Source organism: Oncorhynchus tshawytscha, linkage group LG20, assembly GCF_018296145.1.
Source record: "Oncorhynchus tshawytscha isolate Ot180627B linkage group LG20, Otsh_v2.0, whole genome shotgun sequence".
Lineage (NCBI taxonomy): Eukaryota > Metazoa > Chordata > Actinopteri > Salmoniformes > Salmonidae > Oncorhynchus > Oncorhynchus tshawytscha.
In genome coordinates, this window is record NC_056448.1 from 12,459,967 (window position 1) to 12,481,417 (window position 21,451).

Consider the following 21,451-nt stretch of genomic DNA (forward strand, 5'->3'; position numbering starts at 1 on the left):
ACTTTGGCAAGGAACACCAAGTTGGCGTGGGAGTGCTTCTCACTTTACGTCCATTCAAGAGTTTTTTTAATTTTTTTAACATGTTTGAATGAAATACACGAATGGCATGTCACGTTTAGACACGGAACACACCTGTGATTTATTCAATGGGCAACGCTACTGTACAAAAAATTACTCTGATAAAATTATCAATAAAGAAAAAAAAAATGGAACAATTAAATCGGAAGGATATATGACAGAACAGAACAAACTGTAGCCTAATAGTTGAGGTAGGCCTATTCATTATTTATAGATTGAGTAATATAAAGCAAACTAGTAGTCGAGTTATAAATTCAAGTTTATTACTTTAAAAGGCAGTTCTTTATTTCAATCACAATGTAAGTAACTGTATGACTGTTGTCTGGCTCATAACACGCAATGGCACACAATTGATCCTCACTCCCCACATCCCTGGACAACACATGACTGTATGGCCCATAATACATATAAAAAGGACAAATGCTTTTGACACATCTTAAAACCCTATTAGATGCACATGTTTTACCACTTGCAGCACAATAAAGACAATGTAAATCATGGGACACACACACACATAGGCTGGGTTTAGCACACACACACACACACACACAGACAGAGTGAGAGAGATCACAAGCACATCTGATTGCCTGTGGATATATTGAAATCCAAATGCTGTATAGAAGACATCACCAATATGAAAACTTGCATGCCTTAAAACATCACAGAATATGAGGGAACTTTACCTGTTAAACATTTTAAGAAAATAAAATGTTGACAATTTGTCAAGTGTGAGATTGTATTCATACATAGAATATAGAGAAGGGTTGTATGAATTAAGAATAGATGGTTTGTACATTTTTATACTTATCTTTTTTACAAAACAAATTATAGAATTTGGGTTGGCTGTTTTGAGTATCCCTTTGGGATAAACGTCATAAAAAACACACTACACTAAAACAAAATTGATATTGGGCATGTGTGTGAGGTATGGCTACATTGGAGGTATGATCCTTTTTTTGCTATACCTTTTGAGCTCAAACAACTACGAAACTGAACAATGGAAAACTGACTTGGGCGTTGTCCTCACCTTTATGGCTTTGGCATGAAACATAAAAATGGCATTAATGGAAAATACCTTGAGGAAAACGTTGTAATGGACACATCATGGCTCAGTATTCCACTAAGCTACAATCAGGCCCATAATTGTTGGCACCCTTGATAAAGATCAGCAAAAAATACTGTATCAAATAAATACAAATACTGAGCTATATTGTTGGCTCAAAAATAAAATAAGTCAAAATTATTGGCACCCCTGTTTTCAATAGTCTATCGCCCTCCCCTTGTGAGGATAAAGACACAGCCTTTTGCTAAAATGTATTATGAGATTGGAGAACACGTTGGGAGGGATCGTAGAGCATTCCTCGTGCTCTTATGGAGTGCCCTCTTCAATTTAAACCACTGGGTGTTCAAGTCTGGAGAATGAGATGGCAATTGGAAAATGTTGATTTTGTGGTCAATTAACAATTTCTTCATGGATTTTCATTAGTGCTTGGGGTTATTGTCTTGCTGGAAGATCCACTTGCAGCCAAGTGTCAGCCTCCTGGCATTGGCAACCAGGTTTTTGGTTAAAATGTCCTGGTACTGGGTAAAGTTCATGCTGCTGTTGATCTTAACAAGGGCCCCAGGACCAGTGGAAGCAAAATAGTCCCATAACATCAAAGATCCACCAATCCAATGTGCCAATGCAGTTTATCAAACTCCAGGCAGTGCTATGGTCAGATGTATTTATTTTAGCTTTTTTTTTGTTCATCATTATCAAGGGTGCCAATAATTATGGATCTGACTATATTTAAGATCCCAATGTGTTTGGCCTTGAATAAGAAGTTAAAAACGAACTGTTTGAAAGCATTGGACAGCCAACTGTCCTTGTTGCATAGCAGAGAGCACCAAGAACAAGCACTCCCAGCAACCACAAATGTTCAGCCACCTGAAATTGATCCAAGGCTGTTTAAAATGTGTAATGTTGCAAAATAGTAACGAATGTCTCCTTTTGAGGTAATCCCAGATAGATATACTCATACTGCTAGAGTATGATGACCTGCCTAACAGACAAACCGATGGACAAATCCCTTGGGTGACCCACATTTCGCAAGGTACACTTTCTGTAAACATTCTTCACTAGAAAATTTACTAAGACGAATTGAGTACTTTAAATAAAAATGGTGGCATACAAATAACAATGGTAACACTGATAAACACTAACTTGAAATTAGTACTGATAATATATATCTCTCAAATATCTAAAAAGGGATGTTAGTCCTTGGGTTTAAAAAAAACATCAGTTGCTGTTCTCTTTGGTTGTCACAGTGACGAGTTGCTTGGCAGCCTTGGCAATGTCATAGGCACACTGGATGACCTGCTGCGTGACCAGCTGCATGTCGGAGGGGCAAGGGTTGTGGGGCGAGGCCTTCTGGCACTCCCCATGGAGCCGGCTGGCACTAGAGGTGAGCAGCCGCAGAGACCCTCGCACTGTGTCTGAGCATGGCCTCTGAGTAAAGGAGAGAGGAGGCAGGAGGTACTGTTGGCAAAACATATGCCATTAACGGTCCTATTAACACTGCAGTGTAAGGAGTGGATTTACTGCCATTGTGTGTGTGTGTGTGTGTGATTGCATAAACTTTTCTCGACCACCCTGAAGAAAAGAGTGCAACATCTAACAACAGAACGAACACCAGCTGAGCTAAGATGCAGGACATTCATTTCCCATCCATGTTTGCCAAACAAAAAACCCTCTTGCTCTTGCATACAATGGAGGAGTGTCTCAGTTGGTCATCCCAGCTTACCTTTGGAAACAGGATGGCCATCTCTCTCACAGCCACATGGATCCTTTCTGAGCACGGTACAAAGCTGAGGGGGGAGGAAGAAGACAACATCAAATAATCGAGTGATCCTTTTTCCAACATAGGTGTTAGTAGATAACTCTGGCCCAGTTTTTTTCTCTTCTCAGTAAGACAGTTAAACAAATATGTTGAATACTTAGGAATGTTTCCAGAAGCTTGCAAAGCCATTGATCCCCTTACTACATAAAGACACTTCTTAAAGAACAAAATCAGCAAGCCATGTCCTGGTGGAGGTTTATTAGTGGACAAGTGAGAGAATGAGCAGCCCTGGTTATGTCCACCATGGAGCAGACAAAATAGTATATACTGAAGTGTCTTCATTAATAGCAACCATGTGCTCCATTTGAGGAAATTGAACACCAGTACTGCATGGGTAATTCTTGAATTATGGTGGTAAATGGTGCCAAAGTCAAGGGACAGCCTGTAAAAACACTTTAAAATGACAAATATGGTTTGTTTTATTTAACTTATTTAACTTTATTATTCAATACTGTAAATACCGTTGAAACTATTTAAAGTTTTTCTATAAATTGTAATATTTGTAGCTAATTTTAAGTAAATACCTGCAGTCAACTTGTGCAATAAGTCAGGAGATTCAGCAGATTGCCTTCTTCATTTCACCCGTCACATATTATGAAGCTTACCGTAGTTCCCCAGAACAGTTGAGCGAGTCACATGTTTGTTTGTAAAATGGCACCACGGGAGAAAGGAGGCAGGTGAGTCCAGATGTGCAATGACATGGGTAGCATTTTATATTGAAAGTCACATGTTTGTTTGTAAAATGGCACCACGGGAGAAAGAGGAGGCAGGTGAGTCCAGATGTGTAATGACATGGGTAGCGTTTTATATTGAAAGTCACGTGTTTTCTTGCTTCAATAGAATGATCAAGGACATGAAAGTATAGTTTTACTTCTCAGAAAATAGATTAGTGCAAAACATTCGCAGGACAATAGCTTCATTTTCAGATGACGACAGAAGTGCAACGCTATTTGGCAAGTAAATGAGCTTATAATGAAAAAATAAAAGGTATTTTTTGCAAAGACGATGCATGGACATCATGTTTCTAATTTGTATCCTAGAAAGAATGTAGCCAGCTACATTTCCTATTGTTTTAATTAAAGTTAATATTTCATTTTATTATAGCAAGAACAGCTCAAATAAAGCAAAGAGAAACGACAGCATCGTTACTTTAAGACATGAAGGTCAGTCAATCCGAAACATTTCAAGAACTTTGAAAGTTTCTTCAAGTGCAGTTGCAAAAACCATCAAGTGCTATGACGAAACAGACTCTCATGAGGAATGCCACAGGAAAGGAAGACCCAGAGTTACCTCTGCCGCAGAGGATACGTTCATTAGAGTTACCTGCACCTCAGATTGTAGCCCAAATAAATGCTTCAGAGTTCAAGTAACAGACACATCTCAACATCAACTGTCCAGAGGAGACTGAGTGAATCAAGCCTTCATGGTTGAATTTCTGCAAAGAAACCACTACTAAAAAGGACACCAATAAGGAGAAGAGAGACTTGCTTGGGCCATGAAACACGAGCAATGGACATTAGACCGGTGGAAATCTGTCCTTTGGTCTGGTGAGTCCAAATGTAATATTTTTGGGACTATCATTTGTTTTTCAACAGGACAAATGACCCAAAACACACCTCCAGGCTGTGTAAGGGCTATTTGGCCAAGAAGGAGAGTGATGGAGTAGTGCATCAGATGACCTGGCCTCCACAATCACCCAACCTCAACCTAATTGAGATGGTTTGGGATGAGTTGGACCACAGAGTGAAGGAAAAGCAGCCAACAAGTGCTCAGCATGTGGGAACTCCTTCAAGACTGTTCGAAAAGCATTCCTCATTAAGCTGGTTGAGAGGATGCCAAGAGTATGCAAAGCTGTCATCAAGGCAAAGGGTGGCTACTTTGAAGAATCTCAAATAAAATATATTTTGATTTGTTTAACACTTTTTTTGTTACTACATGATTCCATATGTGATATTTCATAGTTTTGATGTCTTCACTATTATTCTACAATGTAGAAAATAGTTTAAAAAAACAACACTTGAATGAGTAGATGTGTCCAAACTTTTGACTGGTACTGTATGTATAACTTTATGACCTGGATTGCCTGTCATTGCAATTTGTTTGTTTCTGTTTGGGCTTGTTAGCATATTTAGCTAGCAGCATCCATGGAAATTCACTATTACTTGTACATTTGTAGTACATTTTTTTGCCACCCCCTTGTGTACTAAGCCAGTAATACCGTAAATACCGGGATGAGAGGACGGTATATGAAATGAAATCTGGATACCGCCCAAACCTAATTATGACATGTTTTGGTGTATTTAGAGATCTATTTTGGATACTAGACAGCAAACAAAAGTATTTCATATATTGTAGAGATCAATAAAATCAAAGGCATTTAAAATACAGATTTTCTTTACTAATACAATGTGTCTTTCAGTTTACTGTCATTGGTGTCATTGCCTTAAATCACGGATTACAAAGTTATACAAGGACCTTGAGCATTCTCTCCAGCGGCAAACTGTTAGAGGGAGGGATCTATATTAATCAAAATTATTAGCTAAACACAACCTTTTAGTCTGTCTACATTTGAGGATTCCAATGATCGTTTGGTGTGTCTAAACCCAAAGTGTCCATTAGTGCTAGTCAATTTAAATGAAGGGAAATAACATTGTGAGCAAATTGATTAATCACATCACTTTGGTAAATTGGGATTTTCTGAAATGGAAGGTCATCAATTCTTTAAAGATGATTTCTTAAAAACTTCATTGGTGTTACCATCATTGGTGTTACTACTCTTACTGGTGGCACAATGTTATCATAATGGTAGAAATGATTTAAAGTCATTAAGTTACCCTATAGGTTCGTTTAGAATTGGAAGATGTATCCAAATACATTTAAATGAAGAAAAAAAAAGCCCAAATGCCATCGTAATTCAAGAACCACCCATATTTTCCCCCGTAGACTATATGATGAAGTGGAGTCTGTTATGCCCTAAAAACATCATCAACAATGAATCATTGTTTGAAACCAACACATGGCTTAGAAATCAGATAATGGAATGCATCATAACTTTCCACCATTTCAATCAATAACAATGTCTCCGTTATAACCCAGTAGACTGAGGACGCATACAAATTGGCAGGGTGAAATTCTTCAGCAGTGTTCTGTGGTCACCATCTGGAGTGGGGTTTGGCACACAAGCGAAAAAGCAAATAAGACACAGCTTTAGTCAAACGGGGGCCAATAGTGAAGGTTTTGTGTTAAAGACAACAGTTTGAATTCAAGTGGATTGTATAAACACTGAATGAATAGCCAGTGTGAATCTGTATTTAATAAGAACAGAACCCCCACCCCAAACACAGACTAAAATCTAAGAATCAAGAATTGCCTGTGTGTTGACATGTAAAAGCCCCATAGGCCTGTACAGTGCATTCAGAAAGTATTCAGACCGCTTGACTTTTTCCATATTGTTAGTTTACAGCCTTATTCCATAATTAAATTGTCCCCCCCCTCAAATCTACACACAATACCCAATAATGACAAAGAAAAAACATGTTTTTACTAATTTTAGCAAATATATTACAAAAGAAAAAAATGAAAATGAAAATTTAGAATTCAAGGCATACTTAACCAGCATGGCTACCACAGCATTCTGCAGCAATACACCATCCCATCTGGTTTGCGCTTTGTGAGACTATCATTTGTTTTTCAACAGGGCAATGACCCAACACACCTCCAGGCTGCGTAAGGGCTATTTGGCCAAGAAGGAGAGTGATGGGGTGCTGCATCAGATGACCTGGCCTCCACAATCACCCGACCTCAACCCAAATGAGATGGTTTGGGATCAGTTGGACCGCAGAGTGAAGGAAAAGCAGCCAACAAGTGCTCAGCATGTGGGAACTCCTTCAAGACTGTTGTTTAAGCATTCCAGGTAAAGCTGGTTGAAAGAATGCCAAGAGAGTGTGCAAACCTGTCATCAAGGCAAAGGGTGGCTACTAAGAATCTAAATGACAAAATATATTTTGATTTGCTTAAGTTTTTTGGTTAGTACATGATTCCGTAACTGTTATGTCATAGTTGAGATGTCTTCATTATTATTCTACAATGTAGAAAATAGTAAAAAGAAAAACCCTTGAATGAGTATGTGTGTCCAAACTTTTGACGGGTACTGTAATTATTCAGACCCTCTACTCAGTACTTTGTTGAAGCACATTTGGCAGCGTTTACAGCCTCAAGTCTTCCTGGGTATGACGACACAAGCCTGGCACAACTGTATCTGGGGAGTTTTCCCATTCTTCTCTGCAGATCCTCTCAAGCTCTGTCAGGTTGGATGGGGAGCGTCGCTGCACAGCTATTTTCAGGTCTCTCCAGAGATGTTCGATAGGGTTCAAGTCCGGGCTCTGGCCGGACCACAAGATTATTCAGAGGCTTGTCCCGAAGCCACTCTTGTATTGTCTTGGCTGAGAGCTTAGGGTTGTTGTCCTGTTGGAAGGTGAACCTTCGCCCCCAGTCTGAGGTTGTGAGCGCTCTGGAGCAGGTTTTCATCAAGGATCTCTGTACTTTGCTCTGTTCATCTTTCCCTGGATCCTGACTAGTCTCCCAGTCCCTGCCGCTGAAAAACATCCCCACAGCATGATGCTGCCTCCACCATGCATCATGGTAGGGATGGTGCCAGGTTTCCACCAGACGTGACGCTTGGCAATCAGGCCAAAGAGTTGAATCTTAGTTTAATCAGACCAGAGAATCTTGTTTCTCATAGTCTGATAGTACCTTTTGGCAAAATTCAAGCAGCCTGTCGTGTGCCTTTTACTGAAGAGTGGCTTCCGTCCGGGGACTCATAAATACCTGATTGGTGGAGTGCTGCAGAGATGGTTGTCCTTCTGGAAGGTTATCCCATCTCCACTGAGGAACTCTGGAGCGCTGTCAGAGTGACCATCGGGTTCTTGGTCCCCTCCCTGACCAAGGCCCTTCTCCCTTGATTGCTCAGTTTGGCCAGCTCTAGGAAGAGTCTTGGTGGTTCCAAACTTCTTCCATTTAAGAATGATGGAGGCCATTGTACTCTTGGGGACCTTCAATGCTGTTTTGGTACCCTTCCCCAGATCTGTGTTGGCACAATCTTGTCTCGGAGCTCTACAGACAATTCCTTCAACCTCATGGCTTGGTTTTTGCTCTGACATGCGCTGTCAACTGTGGGACCTTATACAGACAGGTGAGTGCCTTTCCAAATCATGTCCAATCAATTGAATTTTAAACTATAAAAATAAAGACCCTGAAGAAGGCACAGTGATGCCGAAACATTGGTGATTTACCCAATAAATGACTGGGAGTTGATATATGAAGTGTGCGACTGTATTTTTATTCGCCGTTAGTCAGCACATTCACATAAAATGATTTTGTGTGCGCCAGCTCATTTTTTAAATTCTACAATCAATTGAATTTACCACAGGTGGACTCCAAATGATTTGTATAAACATCTCAAGGATGATCAATGGAAACAGGATGACCCTGAGCCCAATTTCGAGTCTCATAGCAAAGGGTCTAAATACGTATGTAAATAAGGTTTCTTTTTTATTTGTAATAAATGTGCAAAAACTTTGTCATTATGGGATATTGTGTGTAGATTGATGAGGAAAATGCTTTATTTGACACATTTTAGAATAAGGCTGCAACGTAACAAAATGTGGAAAAGGGGAAGGGGTCTGAATACTTTCCGAATGCACTGTATCTGGCATTCCAAAGGGGAATCTGGGACATCGTCCTCTTTGTTTCCTGCCAGCTACGTTTGACACACGCCCCCGCCCCTCAGCACACAGACTGAAGAGAAGGTGATAGTGCCTTGGAGACAAGGACCGAGGCCAGAGTACCACGAGCCAGGGGGGGCCTGGAGAGAGGAAGCAGGGGCCCCCTCAGCACTCTCAGAACAGGGCAGCAGGGTAGATAGACAGCCCTGGGCAGCCCTGTCAGAGCAGGGCACCAGGCTGTAGAGACAAGTCCGTCCGCGGCCGGCCCCCCTCACAGCAGGGCAGCAAGCCAGAGAAGCGGCCTAGACTTCCTGGCCTGGAGCTAGCCCACACCGTGAGGAAGAAAGTCAGACAGGAAGACACAAGGACAGGAAGGGGAGGACAGAGTGGGAATACAGGACAGTTAAAACCGAACTCAGGAGAAGAACAGAAAGGAAAACAGGATACATCCTCTGAATATCATAATTACTGAAGGTTGAAAGATGGATAGGTGAAGGAACAATATATGAGCAGCACCATTTCCGTATTTAGAACCGATAGGGCAAGTTTCACACAAACCTTTAAGCCAAGAGACCTTTTCTCTAACTGCTGATTGTAGTTTTCTGTGTTCCCCTGACCTTACCTCTCACGTTTGTTCTCCTGCGCGGCCCTCAGCAGCTCCTGAATATTCTTGGTGATCTGCTCAGTCTTACAAATGACGTCCTCTGTGCAGGGCAGGGTGGAGTCAGCCTCAGTCTCATCCTCCCCCTGCTCTGCTGTACTGCTATCCCCGAGCCAACTGCTGTTCCTGCCCATACTGTATGGGGAGAGGAGAGGTTCTACGGTTAGGCACTCCCTCACTTGTGGATCACTTTGTATATGAGCGACTGCTAAAATGTTTCCACATTTTACATACAGAAGTCAGAAATATACAATATTTTTCTACTATAAACATTTTAAATCAAAAGTCCTACCCGGACTCCTCCAGTCCTGTGTGGTTTGGTGTGTTGTCATAGTCACTCTCCAGCATGCGGCTCTGTCCCTCCAGGCTACAACCCTACAATGGGATGAATGATCAAGTAAGATGATGCTTGTCTCTTAGTTTAGTTTGCAGACAACCTTTGAATCTGGTGAGAGAACAGCCGCACAAACGCTACCACAGTCTGAACGTGCTTGATGAAGCAGACGGATCAGAATCATGCTCTCTGAACCTAAAAAGCCATTTCATATTAAACCAGACCTCAACTGGTTTCAAAGCAGAGAGGAAAACGAGGTAGTACGTTTGAACCAGGGACCAGCTCTGTGGCATTAAGCAGTCAATGAGATCAAGATTCCTGTGGTACGGTATATTACAATGAACCATGACATTCTGTATTCCTCATCTGTTTCAACAACCTTGTAGCCTTCTGACAGGATGTATGGAAACACCACAGTGTACATGGCATGTTTCGGGCCCTTGAAAACACACAGACACCAATGTATAGCTCTGGCATTTTTAAAACCAGAGTTTCTTCAGGTATTCGACACGGCAGTGCTGTCTGGGGGAATAAGGGTTAGTGAAGAACAGCAGCAAGGTGGTGCATGCAGCCAGCCATACCATGCGGAGAGGAGAGGCAGTGAGGTACAGCAGCAGTTGAAGGATAGAGTATGAGGAGATGGTACAGGAGAAGAGGAAGTGGCAAGGCAGAGCGGATAGCACCCCTTCCCTGGGGCAGCTGCCCCCTTCCTCTCAGAGGGAAGATTCGGTACTTAACCCTTCGAGCTCGCTCGTCCCGCGACCAGGACAGGGAGGAGGGGAAGGTAGGGAGGGAGGACGAGGCGTTCCCCAAAGGACCCCTCCCAATCTAGAAAGGGTTCAAACCAAGTTCACATAAAGGGAGTTGACTGTATTCTACAGGAGGAGGGGGCGGGGGTAAATGCAAACAAAAACTGAATTGCCACAAACCAAACCAAATATGCTTAAAAATAATTACCACAAACCAAAAACTCTGAAGGCAACGGTCCACAGTGAACGGCATAGAACAGTCCAGGAGGGAGCGGTGTGACCTCTGAACTTACGTTTGTAGGGAGGGGCTGGACGGTGAGGCTGTCGTCACGGCGAGGAGGCACGCCCCTGTGGGGATACTGCCTCATGGCCGAGCCCGTTTCATACATGGACATGGGGCGGCCCCCGGGGAGAGGGGGGCGGCCGGAGAGGTCCCGGGGGTGCTGCTGGCCACTGGGTGTCTGCCATCTCAGGGAGGACTTCTCAGTCTGCAGGGAGTTCAGCTGGAGGGGACAGAAGTTCAGAATAATAGCATTATTTCTGTGTAATAGCCTAAAAAAAGGCCTGTGTGTGAAACCTAAGGTGATAATACCATGGAGGATGTGAGTATATCAGTGCAGGTTTGGATGGAGAAAAATCTCTCTATCCAGACTCTCCATGACCAGGCAGCTGCACTTCCACTGTGTTTTCACTTCCTTTTCTGTAAATAGCCCTGGTCTGGTCACGAAGGGCACTCCCAGACTATTGTTCTCAACTTCTCATGAGAAAACAACAAACCAGCTGTTTCCTTGAATGAGCTAAAGGTTCCTGTCATATATGGATTACAATCTGAACGTGTTCAACCAAATACCCAAATACCTATTTGCACCGACAACATAAGAAACATGAGAAGGACCAACACAACAAGGGAGCAGTTCTTGTGGGTCTGCAAACATCTGAATCTGCACAAAGCTACTAGACTTACTGTGGGATCGGTGGGTTGTTATAATGCCAAAGTCATAAAACGTACCTTGCTCTGCATCAACTGGAGCTCCTCACTCAGGTGACAGTTGACCTTGAGCAGCTGCTGTACCTTGGCCTCGGAGGCCGTGAGGGCGCTCTTCACCTCCATGAACTCATGCAACGTAATGGGGCCATCAGACAAGTCCGACGACTCGGAGCTCTGAAGGATGGTGAAGCATGGTGGGATGGAGATTTTAAAAGATGGACATTTAGCACCCTTCCATTTGATTAAAATCTGTTCATACACACCCTGAGGAAGACGACGACAGAGCAGCAACAGCGCGACTTTAGATCATTAAAAAGCTATTTGCAAAAGCCACAAAATACACCTTAATGGTTCTCTTTAAATACAGTATGTAAATACCATGGAAGTCATCTTACTTTGGAGAACTTTACAACAAACAACCAACCAACAAAAAAAAAAAAAGGTAGGCTCTCTCTCCCTCAATCGGATACTGTATGCACATCAACAACGAATTAGCTCAAATCTAGTGAGGGATAAACCGTCTCGAACTTCTTCAGCATGTGGTCCTAGTTGGCAGTCCAAATTGCACTGATACGATAAGGAATAGTAGCCTACTCGCCCTGGCTGACGAAGGAAGTAGGGTTGCAGGGTGCGACAGCTCCTTTGAACTAAAAATACAAATGTGTTTTAGCCTACTATAGTTACGGACACTGACTGTAGCATAATATAATATATACTGAACTTGTGCACACATTTATTTACATCCCTGTTAGTGAGCATTTCTCCTAATCCATCCACCTAAAAAGTGTGGCATATCAAGAAGCTGATTAAACAGCATGATTATTACACTGGTGCACCTTATGGTGGGGACAATAAAAGGCCACTAAAATGTGCAGTTGTCACACAACACAATGCCACAGATGTCTCAAGTTGAGGGAGCGTGCAATTGGAATGCTAACTGCCGGAATGTCCACCAGAGCTGTTGCCAGAGAATTTAATGTTAATTTCTCTGCTATAAACCGCTTCCGTCGTTTTATAGATTGAAATTGGCAGTACGTCCAACCGGCCTCACAACTGCAGACCAAGTGTATGGCGTCGTGTGGGCGAGCGGTTTGCTGATGTCAACATTGTGAACAAAATGCCCCATGGTGGCAGTGGGGTTATGGTATGGGCAGGCATAAGCTACGACAACGAACACAATTGCATTTTATCCATGGAAATTTGAATGCAGAGATACCGTGACAAGATCCTGAGGCCCATTGTGGTGCCATTTATCCGCTGCCATTGACCTCATGTTTCAGCATGATAATGAACAGCCCCACACCACATGGATCTGTACACAACTCCTGGAAGCTGAAAATGTTCCAGTTGTTCCATGGCCTGTATACACACCAGACATGTCACCCATTGAGCATGTTTGGGATTCTCTGGGTCAATGTGTATGACAGCATGTTCCAGTTCTTGCCAATATTCAGCAACTTCACACAGCCATTGAAGAGGAGTGGGACAATATTCCACAGGCCACAATCAACTTTATCCGAAGGAGATGTTGCGCTGCATGAGGCAAATGGTGGTCACACCATATACTGACTGGTTTTCTGATCTACGCCCCGCCCCTACCTTTAAAAAAAAGGCATTTTATTAAGGCATTTTATTTTATTATTAAAAGGTCATTTATTTCAAATCGACAGATTTCCTTATGAACTGTAACTCAATAAAATCTTTGAAATGGTTGCATGTTGCGTTTATATTTTTGTTCGGTATAGTATTTCTTGCAGTGAAACTATACACGAAATTGTCTCAGGAATAGAAGTGGAGGAATGTTTTCATTCAGCATCTTGAGATAATGAAAATGCACAGTTAGGGACCGTGCAAACATGCAGTCTTTGTCAGTGAAATAAAAGGAGACAATAGCCTATGTCAACCACATAAAATATGCATCCAAGTCCAACTTAAATGTATCAGATTCATGTTGGATCGTTTTCACAGCTTTTCATATCCTTGAAACTGGTCCAACTGTAATTTCAACGTTTTGCAGGGAAAATCTTTTCGCTCTTTTAGTTAGGCTAATGTATTTTCTCCCCGGTCCCTACACATCCTTGCTCAGAGCAGAAATGGAAAAGAACTTTACTGATGTCAACTAGATTAGGCTAATTATTATTGATGCACTCTATATATATTTTTTTTGTCTTCTAGAGCAACAAGTAAAGACAGAAGAGAAGCTGCATATAGGCTTGTCTAATTATAGAAACGTTTGCTAACAAATAGCCTACCAAATGTCAGAAATGATATGGGGTGAAAGTAGCCCGAGTAGGCGGAGATGACTAGCTGGAACCATGACGTGTTCGGACAATAGTGTACGCAATCAATCAATCATTATAGGCTACAAGTGAACCTAGTGACAATCAACAAATATCATTAGACTTTTGGTGTTTTAAGGTGAATGGCGGGTGCATAGTGCATTGTTTTAGATGCTGGAATCCTTATGGAGTGGATTGAACATGCGCAGGTAGCCTCCTTTTTGAAGTGATTTGATGAAAACATCATGCTGGGTGGTGTTCATGTCACATTAAAAGGTATTATAGCCTACTTTTTTACAGTTAAATTACGTCTATAGTATTATTCCCCAAAATATATGAAAGGGCGTGCACACATAGGTCCCGCACCCACTATCAAAAAAACAAACATTCCCAATACATTTGATTGACAACTAAGGGACATGCACTAACTGTGGATAACAATCATTCAAGTTCAGCAAAGCGAGTCACATGCAAGCTAACCAAATGCAACTTGTAGCTAGCCACCGAAGCTGCCACTCACCCACTGGTATAACATGACATCCCATCCCTCCAACTTGCTAGCTACGAGGCTCTGTGTTTTTAGCTTGCCAAATAAATACATAGCTAAATAGATAAGCTTGCCACGTTATGACTTGTGATAACTGCCCTGGCTAGTTTGTGTTGAGACCCGCACTTTTCTTTCCGAACGGCTAAAGACAGCAAACAACGTACAAGCTGTGATTTACAACAATTATAAATATTTATTAGACTACCAAGAAATGTATTGGTGAATATGAATTATGCAAATAGTACCCATTTTTAAAACATCTTACAAAATGTTGGTTTTTGTAACAAACTGCATTTGATATTTTTTGAATGATAATATGTCTTTGTTTCATATCTGCAAAGTAGTTAAAATAGTGTCAGTTTCACATAATGGCTATGCCAATACTATGTTAATGGTAATGAAAACCTAACAAAAAAAACGACAAATATGCTGTTTACCTTGGTTCTGCCATCTTTCCCATTCTTCCCAGGGGCTGGTTCCCGTTCTGGATCTTCATCTGACGCCACACTGTCATAATCTGGCTGGTCTTCATTATCCTGGTTATCACTCCCGTGACGGCTGTTGATTCCCTTCAGGATGAGCTCTATGTCCTCTGAGGAGAGAGAGCAACGGTCAGAGGAGTGGACCACGCCACAACCATGCCATGGTGGGTAGAGTAATGAGCTTTGTTCCAAAGTGCCAAATGTAAGTAAAGTAGCTTCAGATTACTGTACTATACCTCTGGGACTTTTACAGGAGTTCCCCCGTTGCCGACGTTTGGCGTCAGTTAATATGTCAATGACGAGTGTTGCAAATTCATGTGCGTTGAACCTCGCTAGCTTCTGCCGGCCCTGCAAACCAAGACAACATTGTGAAGCGGCTGTTTTGGAAGTTAAGACTCTTCAATCAAATGCATAAAACTCACCTAATGGCTTGGGAAAGAGACCCACCAATTTGACATAACAGTGAATTGCATTTGTAGTTGACTTGCCTGGTTTCTGGTGGATGAGTACTCAGGGTTGACAGGGAGGAAAGGCACCACAGTTGTGTCTGTTACCAGAGTGCCGTGGTTCTGAGTCACCAGCCACACTGATACAGCAAAGACAAACCATAGATATACATCATTTGTTTCATATTAATAATAATAATCTATTAAACACACCTAGTGATACCTTTATCAAACACATAAGCAATCACAATTTCTGCTAAACCTACTGGGTCAGTCTTGAATTGCAGTGGCATTTGGGCATGGCATTTTAGAAGAAAAAAAATCATTTAAATGTATTTGGGTACGTCTTTCCATTCAAAATCAACTGATATGGCAGCTTAATTACTTTAAATAACATTGTGCCACCAGTAGGAGCTAGTAACACTAACGATGATAATACCAATGAGACATGTTAGGTTATTGAACATTTTCTTAAAATGATGCCCAAATCTAAGGTCCCTTCACTAAATGATACCATTAATAATTTTGCTCACATTGTTATTTCTCTTCATTCAAACTGAGTAACACCAAGTGACACTTTGGACTCAGACATAACAAAGTATCAACGGAATCCTCAACTGTATGACATAAAAGATAAATGATTAGCTAATCACACTTCTTTAATATAGACCCCTCCCCCGATAACAGTTTGCTGCTGGAGGGAATGCTCAAGGTCCTTGAAGATCTTTAATGAGTGATTTAAGGCAGTAACACCAATAACATAAAACTGAGGGACAGACATTACTCATTTGTTATAGAAATATACAATACATTAACTACTTTTGTTCACCTTTTAGCATTCAAAATAATAGATCTCTAAATCCCCAAAACATGTCATTATAATGCTGCACGTCACTACTGTGACAACCCATTTGCTTACCCTAAGTCCTTTAAATAAAAGTTTGCAGTAAAAAAAAATACTTTCATTGTGTTTTATCCTTGATAAACAGTTCAGAATAAACAAACATGTGATGTGTAACTATTTGTCATTGTAAAGTGTTTTTGTTTTTTTATGGTTGCATAGGCAAGGGCCACAAAATGCCACCGCAATTCAAGAACGACCCTACTACAAACAATCCAATGTCACTGTATCTGTTCACCTGCATCAGTTTCTCTTCTGTCCACTTCATCATAAACGTCCATGGCAAGCTCTTCAAACTGATGGTTAGTGAGCTGAAATCACAAGCCACAGTAAAATCACATCACTGGTATGTCAAAAAGGACCATAATAAAACAAAAAGTTTCATTTCACTCACAGACTGGAGTTTTTTCTTTGCAGCTTTTGCAAATTCTGACAAATCCAGACTGCTGTGGACAAAAATAATAAATAAAATAATATATAATTTTTACACACACACACACAGTACCAGTCAACAGTTTGGACAAACCTAGTCATTCAAGTGTTTTTCTTTATTTTTAGTATTTTATACATTGTAGAATAATAGTGAAGACATCAAAACTATGAAATAACACATATAGAATTGTATATAGTAACCAAAGAAGTGTTAAACAAATCAAAATACATTTGAGATTCTTCAAAGTAGACACCCTTTGCCTTGATGACAGCTTTGCGCACTCTTGGTATTCTCTCAACCAACCAACTTTTGACTGGTGCTGGTACACACACACACTCTATATCTCATCAGTTTATATGGCAAATGCAAGACAATAAATTATAGTCAACAGTTGACATACTTACACATTTCTTTTCCATCAACATATGAAAGCAAAGGGAGATAAACAATGGTGTGGTAAAGGAATTATGTTTTAACCTCAGTTACTATGGATACACACAGATGCATTTCATTTTGGCTTATCAGACTAAGGTTTTTGTAAAATGTCACAAAGATGCCTGAACAGCATTCTATTACTCCATAAGCAAGCAATGGTGTTGGGTTCAGTTCTTACCGGTCAGCCATTTGTGGAATTATGAAGTGCTGTCCGTTTCTATGATCTAGTAGGCAAACACAGTCAGATTAGAACAAACAAACATCATTGTTCAATTCATCAATGAATCACCATCTCCCTATAACCCCCCCTCCTTCTCTGCACTCTTACCTGGCCTTCTCCCACAGAGGTAAAATGCCAAGCAGTCAGTGAGTTCATACTGGATCTCTACCAGTCTGTCTGCCAGCTCCTGATGCCCTGCTTGTCTGAGCGGAACAGGAATAAAAGGTCATGAGTCTTCTCCACATCAATATTAGTGGCGGTGAGGTCAATTTCTGTTTACTGTAAATGCCAACTATAGCACTATTTATTTCTAAGAACGCTCTACAATAAAGCCAAGGGTGGTAAAGTTGTATTTTATTCAGTGAGTTGACACATCTGTAATCATGTAGATTCTTCTAATAAACTTTAGTACTAGGCAGCCTCATAAACCGTTCTCTGTGAAAGAGTTGTGCAACCATCAGGGGTAATGGATTGCTCCCGTGCAGTATAAAAGAGTATGAAGCCTGCTTTACCTTGCGTAGTCAATAGGGGTCTTACCCCCCATGTCTAGGGCATCGGGATCCGCCCCATACACAGCCAGCAACTCTGCCTGCGACACCTGGCCTGCCTTAGCTGCTACATGCAGCGGAGTGTTTCCTTTTTCCTGTAGAACAAACAGGCCACCACCCCAAAACAATGACACTGGACACTGTGTGGGCACTGTTGTAATAATGTGCAGGCTCATAATCATTCCATTATGTATTGATACATTTCAGGCAATTTTTGACATACCGGGTGGAAGAAGTTGGCCTGGGCTCCCAAAGACAACAGTCTCAGGCACGTCTCCAGGTTCCCAGTCCGAACACTGGAGTGGAGTTGCTAGAGGCAACACCAAAGATAGGTTTGGTTAGCTAACAGCTCCAAAAACAAATTGGGGATAAATTGGGAAATGAATGAGCTCAAATGGCAACGAAGCTTGCAATCCAGGGGATGTTCTAGCTGCAATCTCTCACCTTACTGAGGTCCTTCGTAGTGACACTGTCATCCTCTCGACAGGGCATTCGATGGACATAAGCCAGCATCTGATATTTGGCCTTGATGAACTCCGTTTTATGGGGACTGGAAAGGGAACAGACACACACTAATAAACCTCTGAGACTGTCCTCACCCCAATAGCACTTTAATACAACAGAGAGTCCCACACTGATGGTGATAGAGCATGGCGAGACTAGATGCTTATGCTTTGTCATGACATTGTTGAAAGTTCCATTGTTTAACCTTCAACAAAAAGTTTGAAATGTGTTCCACTCACTGGACTCTGTCCTGGGGGTTGGCCTTGCGTTTCCCACTCGAGATAGACGAGGGATCCAGAAGGCAGTGCTCCCAGATGGAGTTGGACCCATTGCTGTACAATGTCTGAACCATCTATAAAAGAAGCAAACAATAAAACCAATTGGTAGGGGAAAAACAACATTTGAAGAAGTCGACTGTTCTCCGATGGTAAAAGCAAAGATACCACAATAGAAAATGACTCAAGTAAAAGTGAAAGTCACCCTGTAAAATTCTACTTGAGTAAAATATACTTTTATTAAGCAAACTAGACAGCAAACCAGGGGCACACTCAGACATAATTTACAAACGAAGCATGTGTGTTTAGTGAGTCTGCCAGATCAGAGGCAGTAGCAATGACCAGGGATGTTCTCATGATAGTGTGTGAATTGGACCATTTTCTGTCCTGCTAAGCATTCAAAATGTAACGAGTACTTTAAGGGTATCAAGGAAAATGTTTGGATTAAAATGAGCATTATCTTAAGGAATGTAGTGAATTAAAATGTCAAAACTATAAATAGTAAAGTACAGATACCCAAAATAACAACTTAAGTAAAATTACTTTAAAGACTACCAAAGTACTTTACACCACTGACTGTTCTTGTGTCAGTACTACTGTGTGAGTTTGTGTGAGGTGCCCACCTGTAGTTGGGAGGGGGGCCATGGTGTATGGGTCAGGTGTCGGACTTGGGAACTGTGTCTTCCCAGACCCCGGTGGATGCTGCAGCACTCATCACAGACCAGCACACCCCTGTTCACTGAGCCCCAACATGGGCCTGGAAAACACACAAGATTAGACTCAATATTACTACAAAGTCCACACACAAACACCATAAAGACTAAAAGAGTCATGCATCCAGTGCACCAGCCTGTTCTCAGAGCATTTCCTATTATTCCGTAAGTAAATCCAAGACATTCCATTCCGTATGATATGTTACGTTTGGCATGGTTACATAAAACAGATGTTTACTTAAGGCAAAAACTGAAAGTATGTTGGTTGGTCAGGGTGGATGTATAACACGAACATCTAGCTCCACAAAGGTTGCAAATTCAAATCTCATCTGGGACAATTTTAGCATGTACCTAACCCATCTAACTCATGTACCTAACCCATCTAATCTAATCTAACTCCTAAACTTAACCCTAACCCCTAGCTCGCTAACGTTAGCAACCTAGTAAGAATTCATAGCATATACGTTAAGCAAATTTGCTACATATCATACGTTTTGCAAATTGGTAACATATTTTAAGTTTGCAAATCTGTTTCATAAAACTTTAGCAAATTCATAATTAATTTTATTTAAAGAACAGAACAAATTCTTATTTTCAATGACGGCCTACCCTTGCTGACGCTGGGCAAACGGTGTGCCACCCTATGTGATACAGCCTGGATTCGAACCAGGGACTTTAGTGACGGGTCTGGCACTGAGATGCAGTGCCTTAGACCACTACGCTATTCGGGAGCCCAACATATTGTATGTTTGAAAAGGCATAACATAAAATAGGAATTGTAATTCATAACATATCATACGAAATGGGTTACACTGAAAGATATTCACAAATTAATACATACCATACGAAACGTAACATATCACCCTAAAAACGGATTTACGTACATAATAAAACGAAGTGCTCTGAAACCAGGTTGAGTGTACAAATCATTCTTCATGCATACTTGTTTTATGATTTCAGCCAGACAGCAACTCCCTAGCTACAAATGTCATAGCTAACTATTTTACACAATATAAACGAGATATACCCCAACTAACGTTAGCTTGCAAGCTAAAACAAAAAATAATGACTCTTGTAAAGTCTAGCTAGCCATAAGCTAACCAGCTAGCTAGGAACAATAAAGTTGAGAGCTGCTAGTTAGCAACAGACAACTAAGGCTACTGTAGCTGACTTCCCCATTCTTCTTTGTTAACGTAGATATCATTGTCATAGCAGCAAGTATGTAGCTAGTTGCAAGCAACGCGATGCATTGTTGGAACTAACGTTTCAAGACTGTGAATCCCATTGAAAGTGAAAATCAAGCAAACAAAGAGTAAAAGGGCTTGGGATATCATTCCATGAAATACAATTGCTAGCATAAGATAGCTTGCTTGCTAAATTCATAAGGCTAGCCAGCCACCGCTTAGCTTACCCGGGGCGCTACAATCAGCGCAGACCTGACAGTCTCTGTTGTTGCGCAGACGCTTTGACATCCCGTAAGCGCGCAAACTAGCTGGTTGTATAGAGAAAGCCCTTTAAACTATCCGGTTCAACGGAAACTCATGAGACACACTATGCTAGTATCTAATGTAGCTACAACGACGAGGTCAGAGAATTTGATAAGGGAAAATGCTAACTGTCTATGCTATCTCATTATCATCAAGATCCCCTCTCCAAAGAGCCCTCCCTGGCTCCCTCCCGTTATCTGACGTCAACAACAGAAAGCGAGAGGCATCTGGGTTGTCATTGAAAACGCAAACACCAAAATTCTATATATGTTTACCTCATATTGTGGTACTACTAATTTATTTTTGATACACCGCGTGATTATAGCCTATTATATTTGTCAAATGTTCACATTGATTTACAATGGAGGTAGTGGTACGTTGAAGCTATTTGTAGGCCTGGCTAGATCTTAATTTTCACTAGCTGTAATTTTGACAATATTGGTAAACCTAATGCAGATTAGGTATAGTCTCCTAATATATTAGGTGGAGATAATCACAGATTGCACTGCAAAATAAAACAGTGGACAGTTAGAATACCTTGGAACAGTGGAATATCTTTAAACCCACACATTTAACCCCTTATGTTGTGTGAATGGGTGAGTGAGAGAGCGTGCGCGTGTACCTGCCTGTGTGTAGCCTACCTGCGTGCGTCCGTGCATTCTTTATCAACCATAGACTGCAAATACAAGCCCTATCATCAAGAATTGGCTGTGTACTGCACGGTGTCGCTTTAAAGGGGGCGTTCGGTCGCATATTCCCATTCTGCCAG

At 41.3% G+C, this 21,451-nt stretch overlaps 1 protein-coding gene across 9 annotated transcripts; it reads right to left on the reverse strand.

Moving 5' to 3' along the window:
• Positions 1–319: 319 nt before the first annotated feature.
• On the reverse strand, positions 320–21,450 carry LOC112219474 (ARF GTPase-activating protein GIT2). Of its 9 annotated transcripts, none has more exons than XM_024380743.2 (21): positions 21,324–21,450; positions 19,106–19,239; positions 18,447–18,559; positions 18,148–18,253; positions 17,927–18,013; positions 17,668–17,798; positions 17,264–17,358; positions 17,114–17,159; positions 16,905–16,910; positions 16,462–16,513; positions 16,306–16,378; positions 15,209–15,306; positions 14,957–15,068; positions 14,676–14,830; positions 11,434–11,586; positions 10,718–10,927; positions 10,414–10,503; positions 9,634–9,716; positions 9,303–9,476; positions 2,862–2,925; positions 320–2,566 (listed from the first exon to the last, which is right to left on the reverse strand). In XM_024380743.2, exons 1-21 carry the CDS (start codon positions 21,433–21,435, stop codon positions 2,357–2,359), a joined length of 2,304 nt encoding a protein of 767 aa, XP_024236511.2. In that variant the 5' UTR covers positions 21,436–21,450; the 3' UTR covers positions 320–2,356. The 9 variants fall into 9 exon arrangements, with proteins under 9 accessions (XP_024236511.2, XP_024236514.1, XP_024236518.1 ...); XM_024380746.2 differs by lacking the exon at positions 21,324–21,450 and adding an exon at positions 20,607–20,879; XM_024380750.2 differs by lacking the exon at positions 21,324–21,450 and adding an exon at positions 20,459–20,575.
• Between the last annotated feature and the right edge of the window lies 1 nt (position 21,451).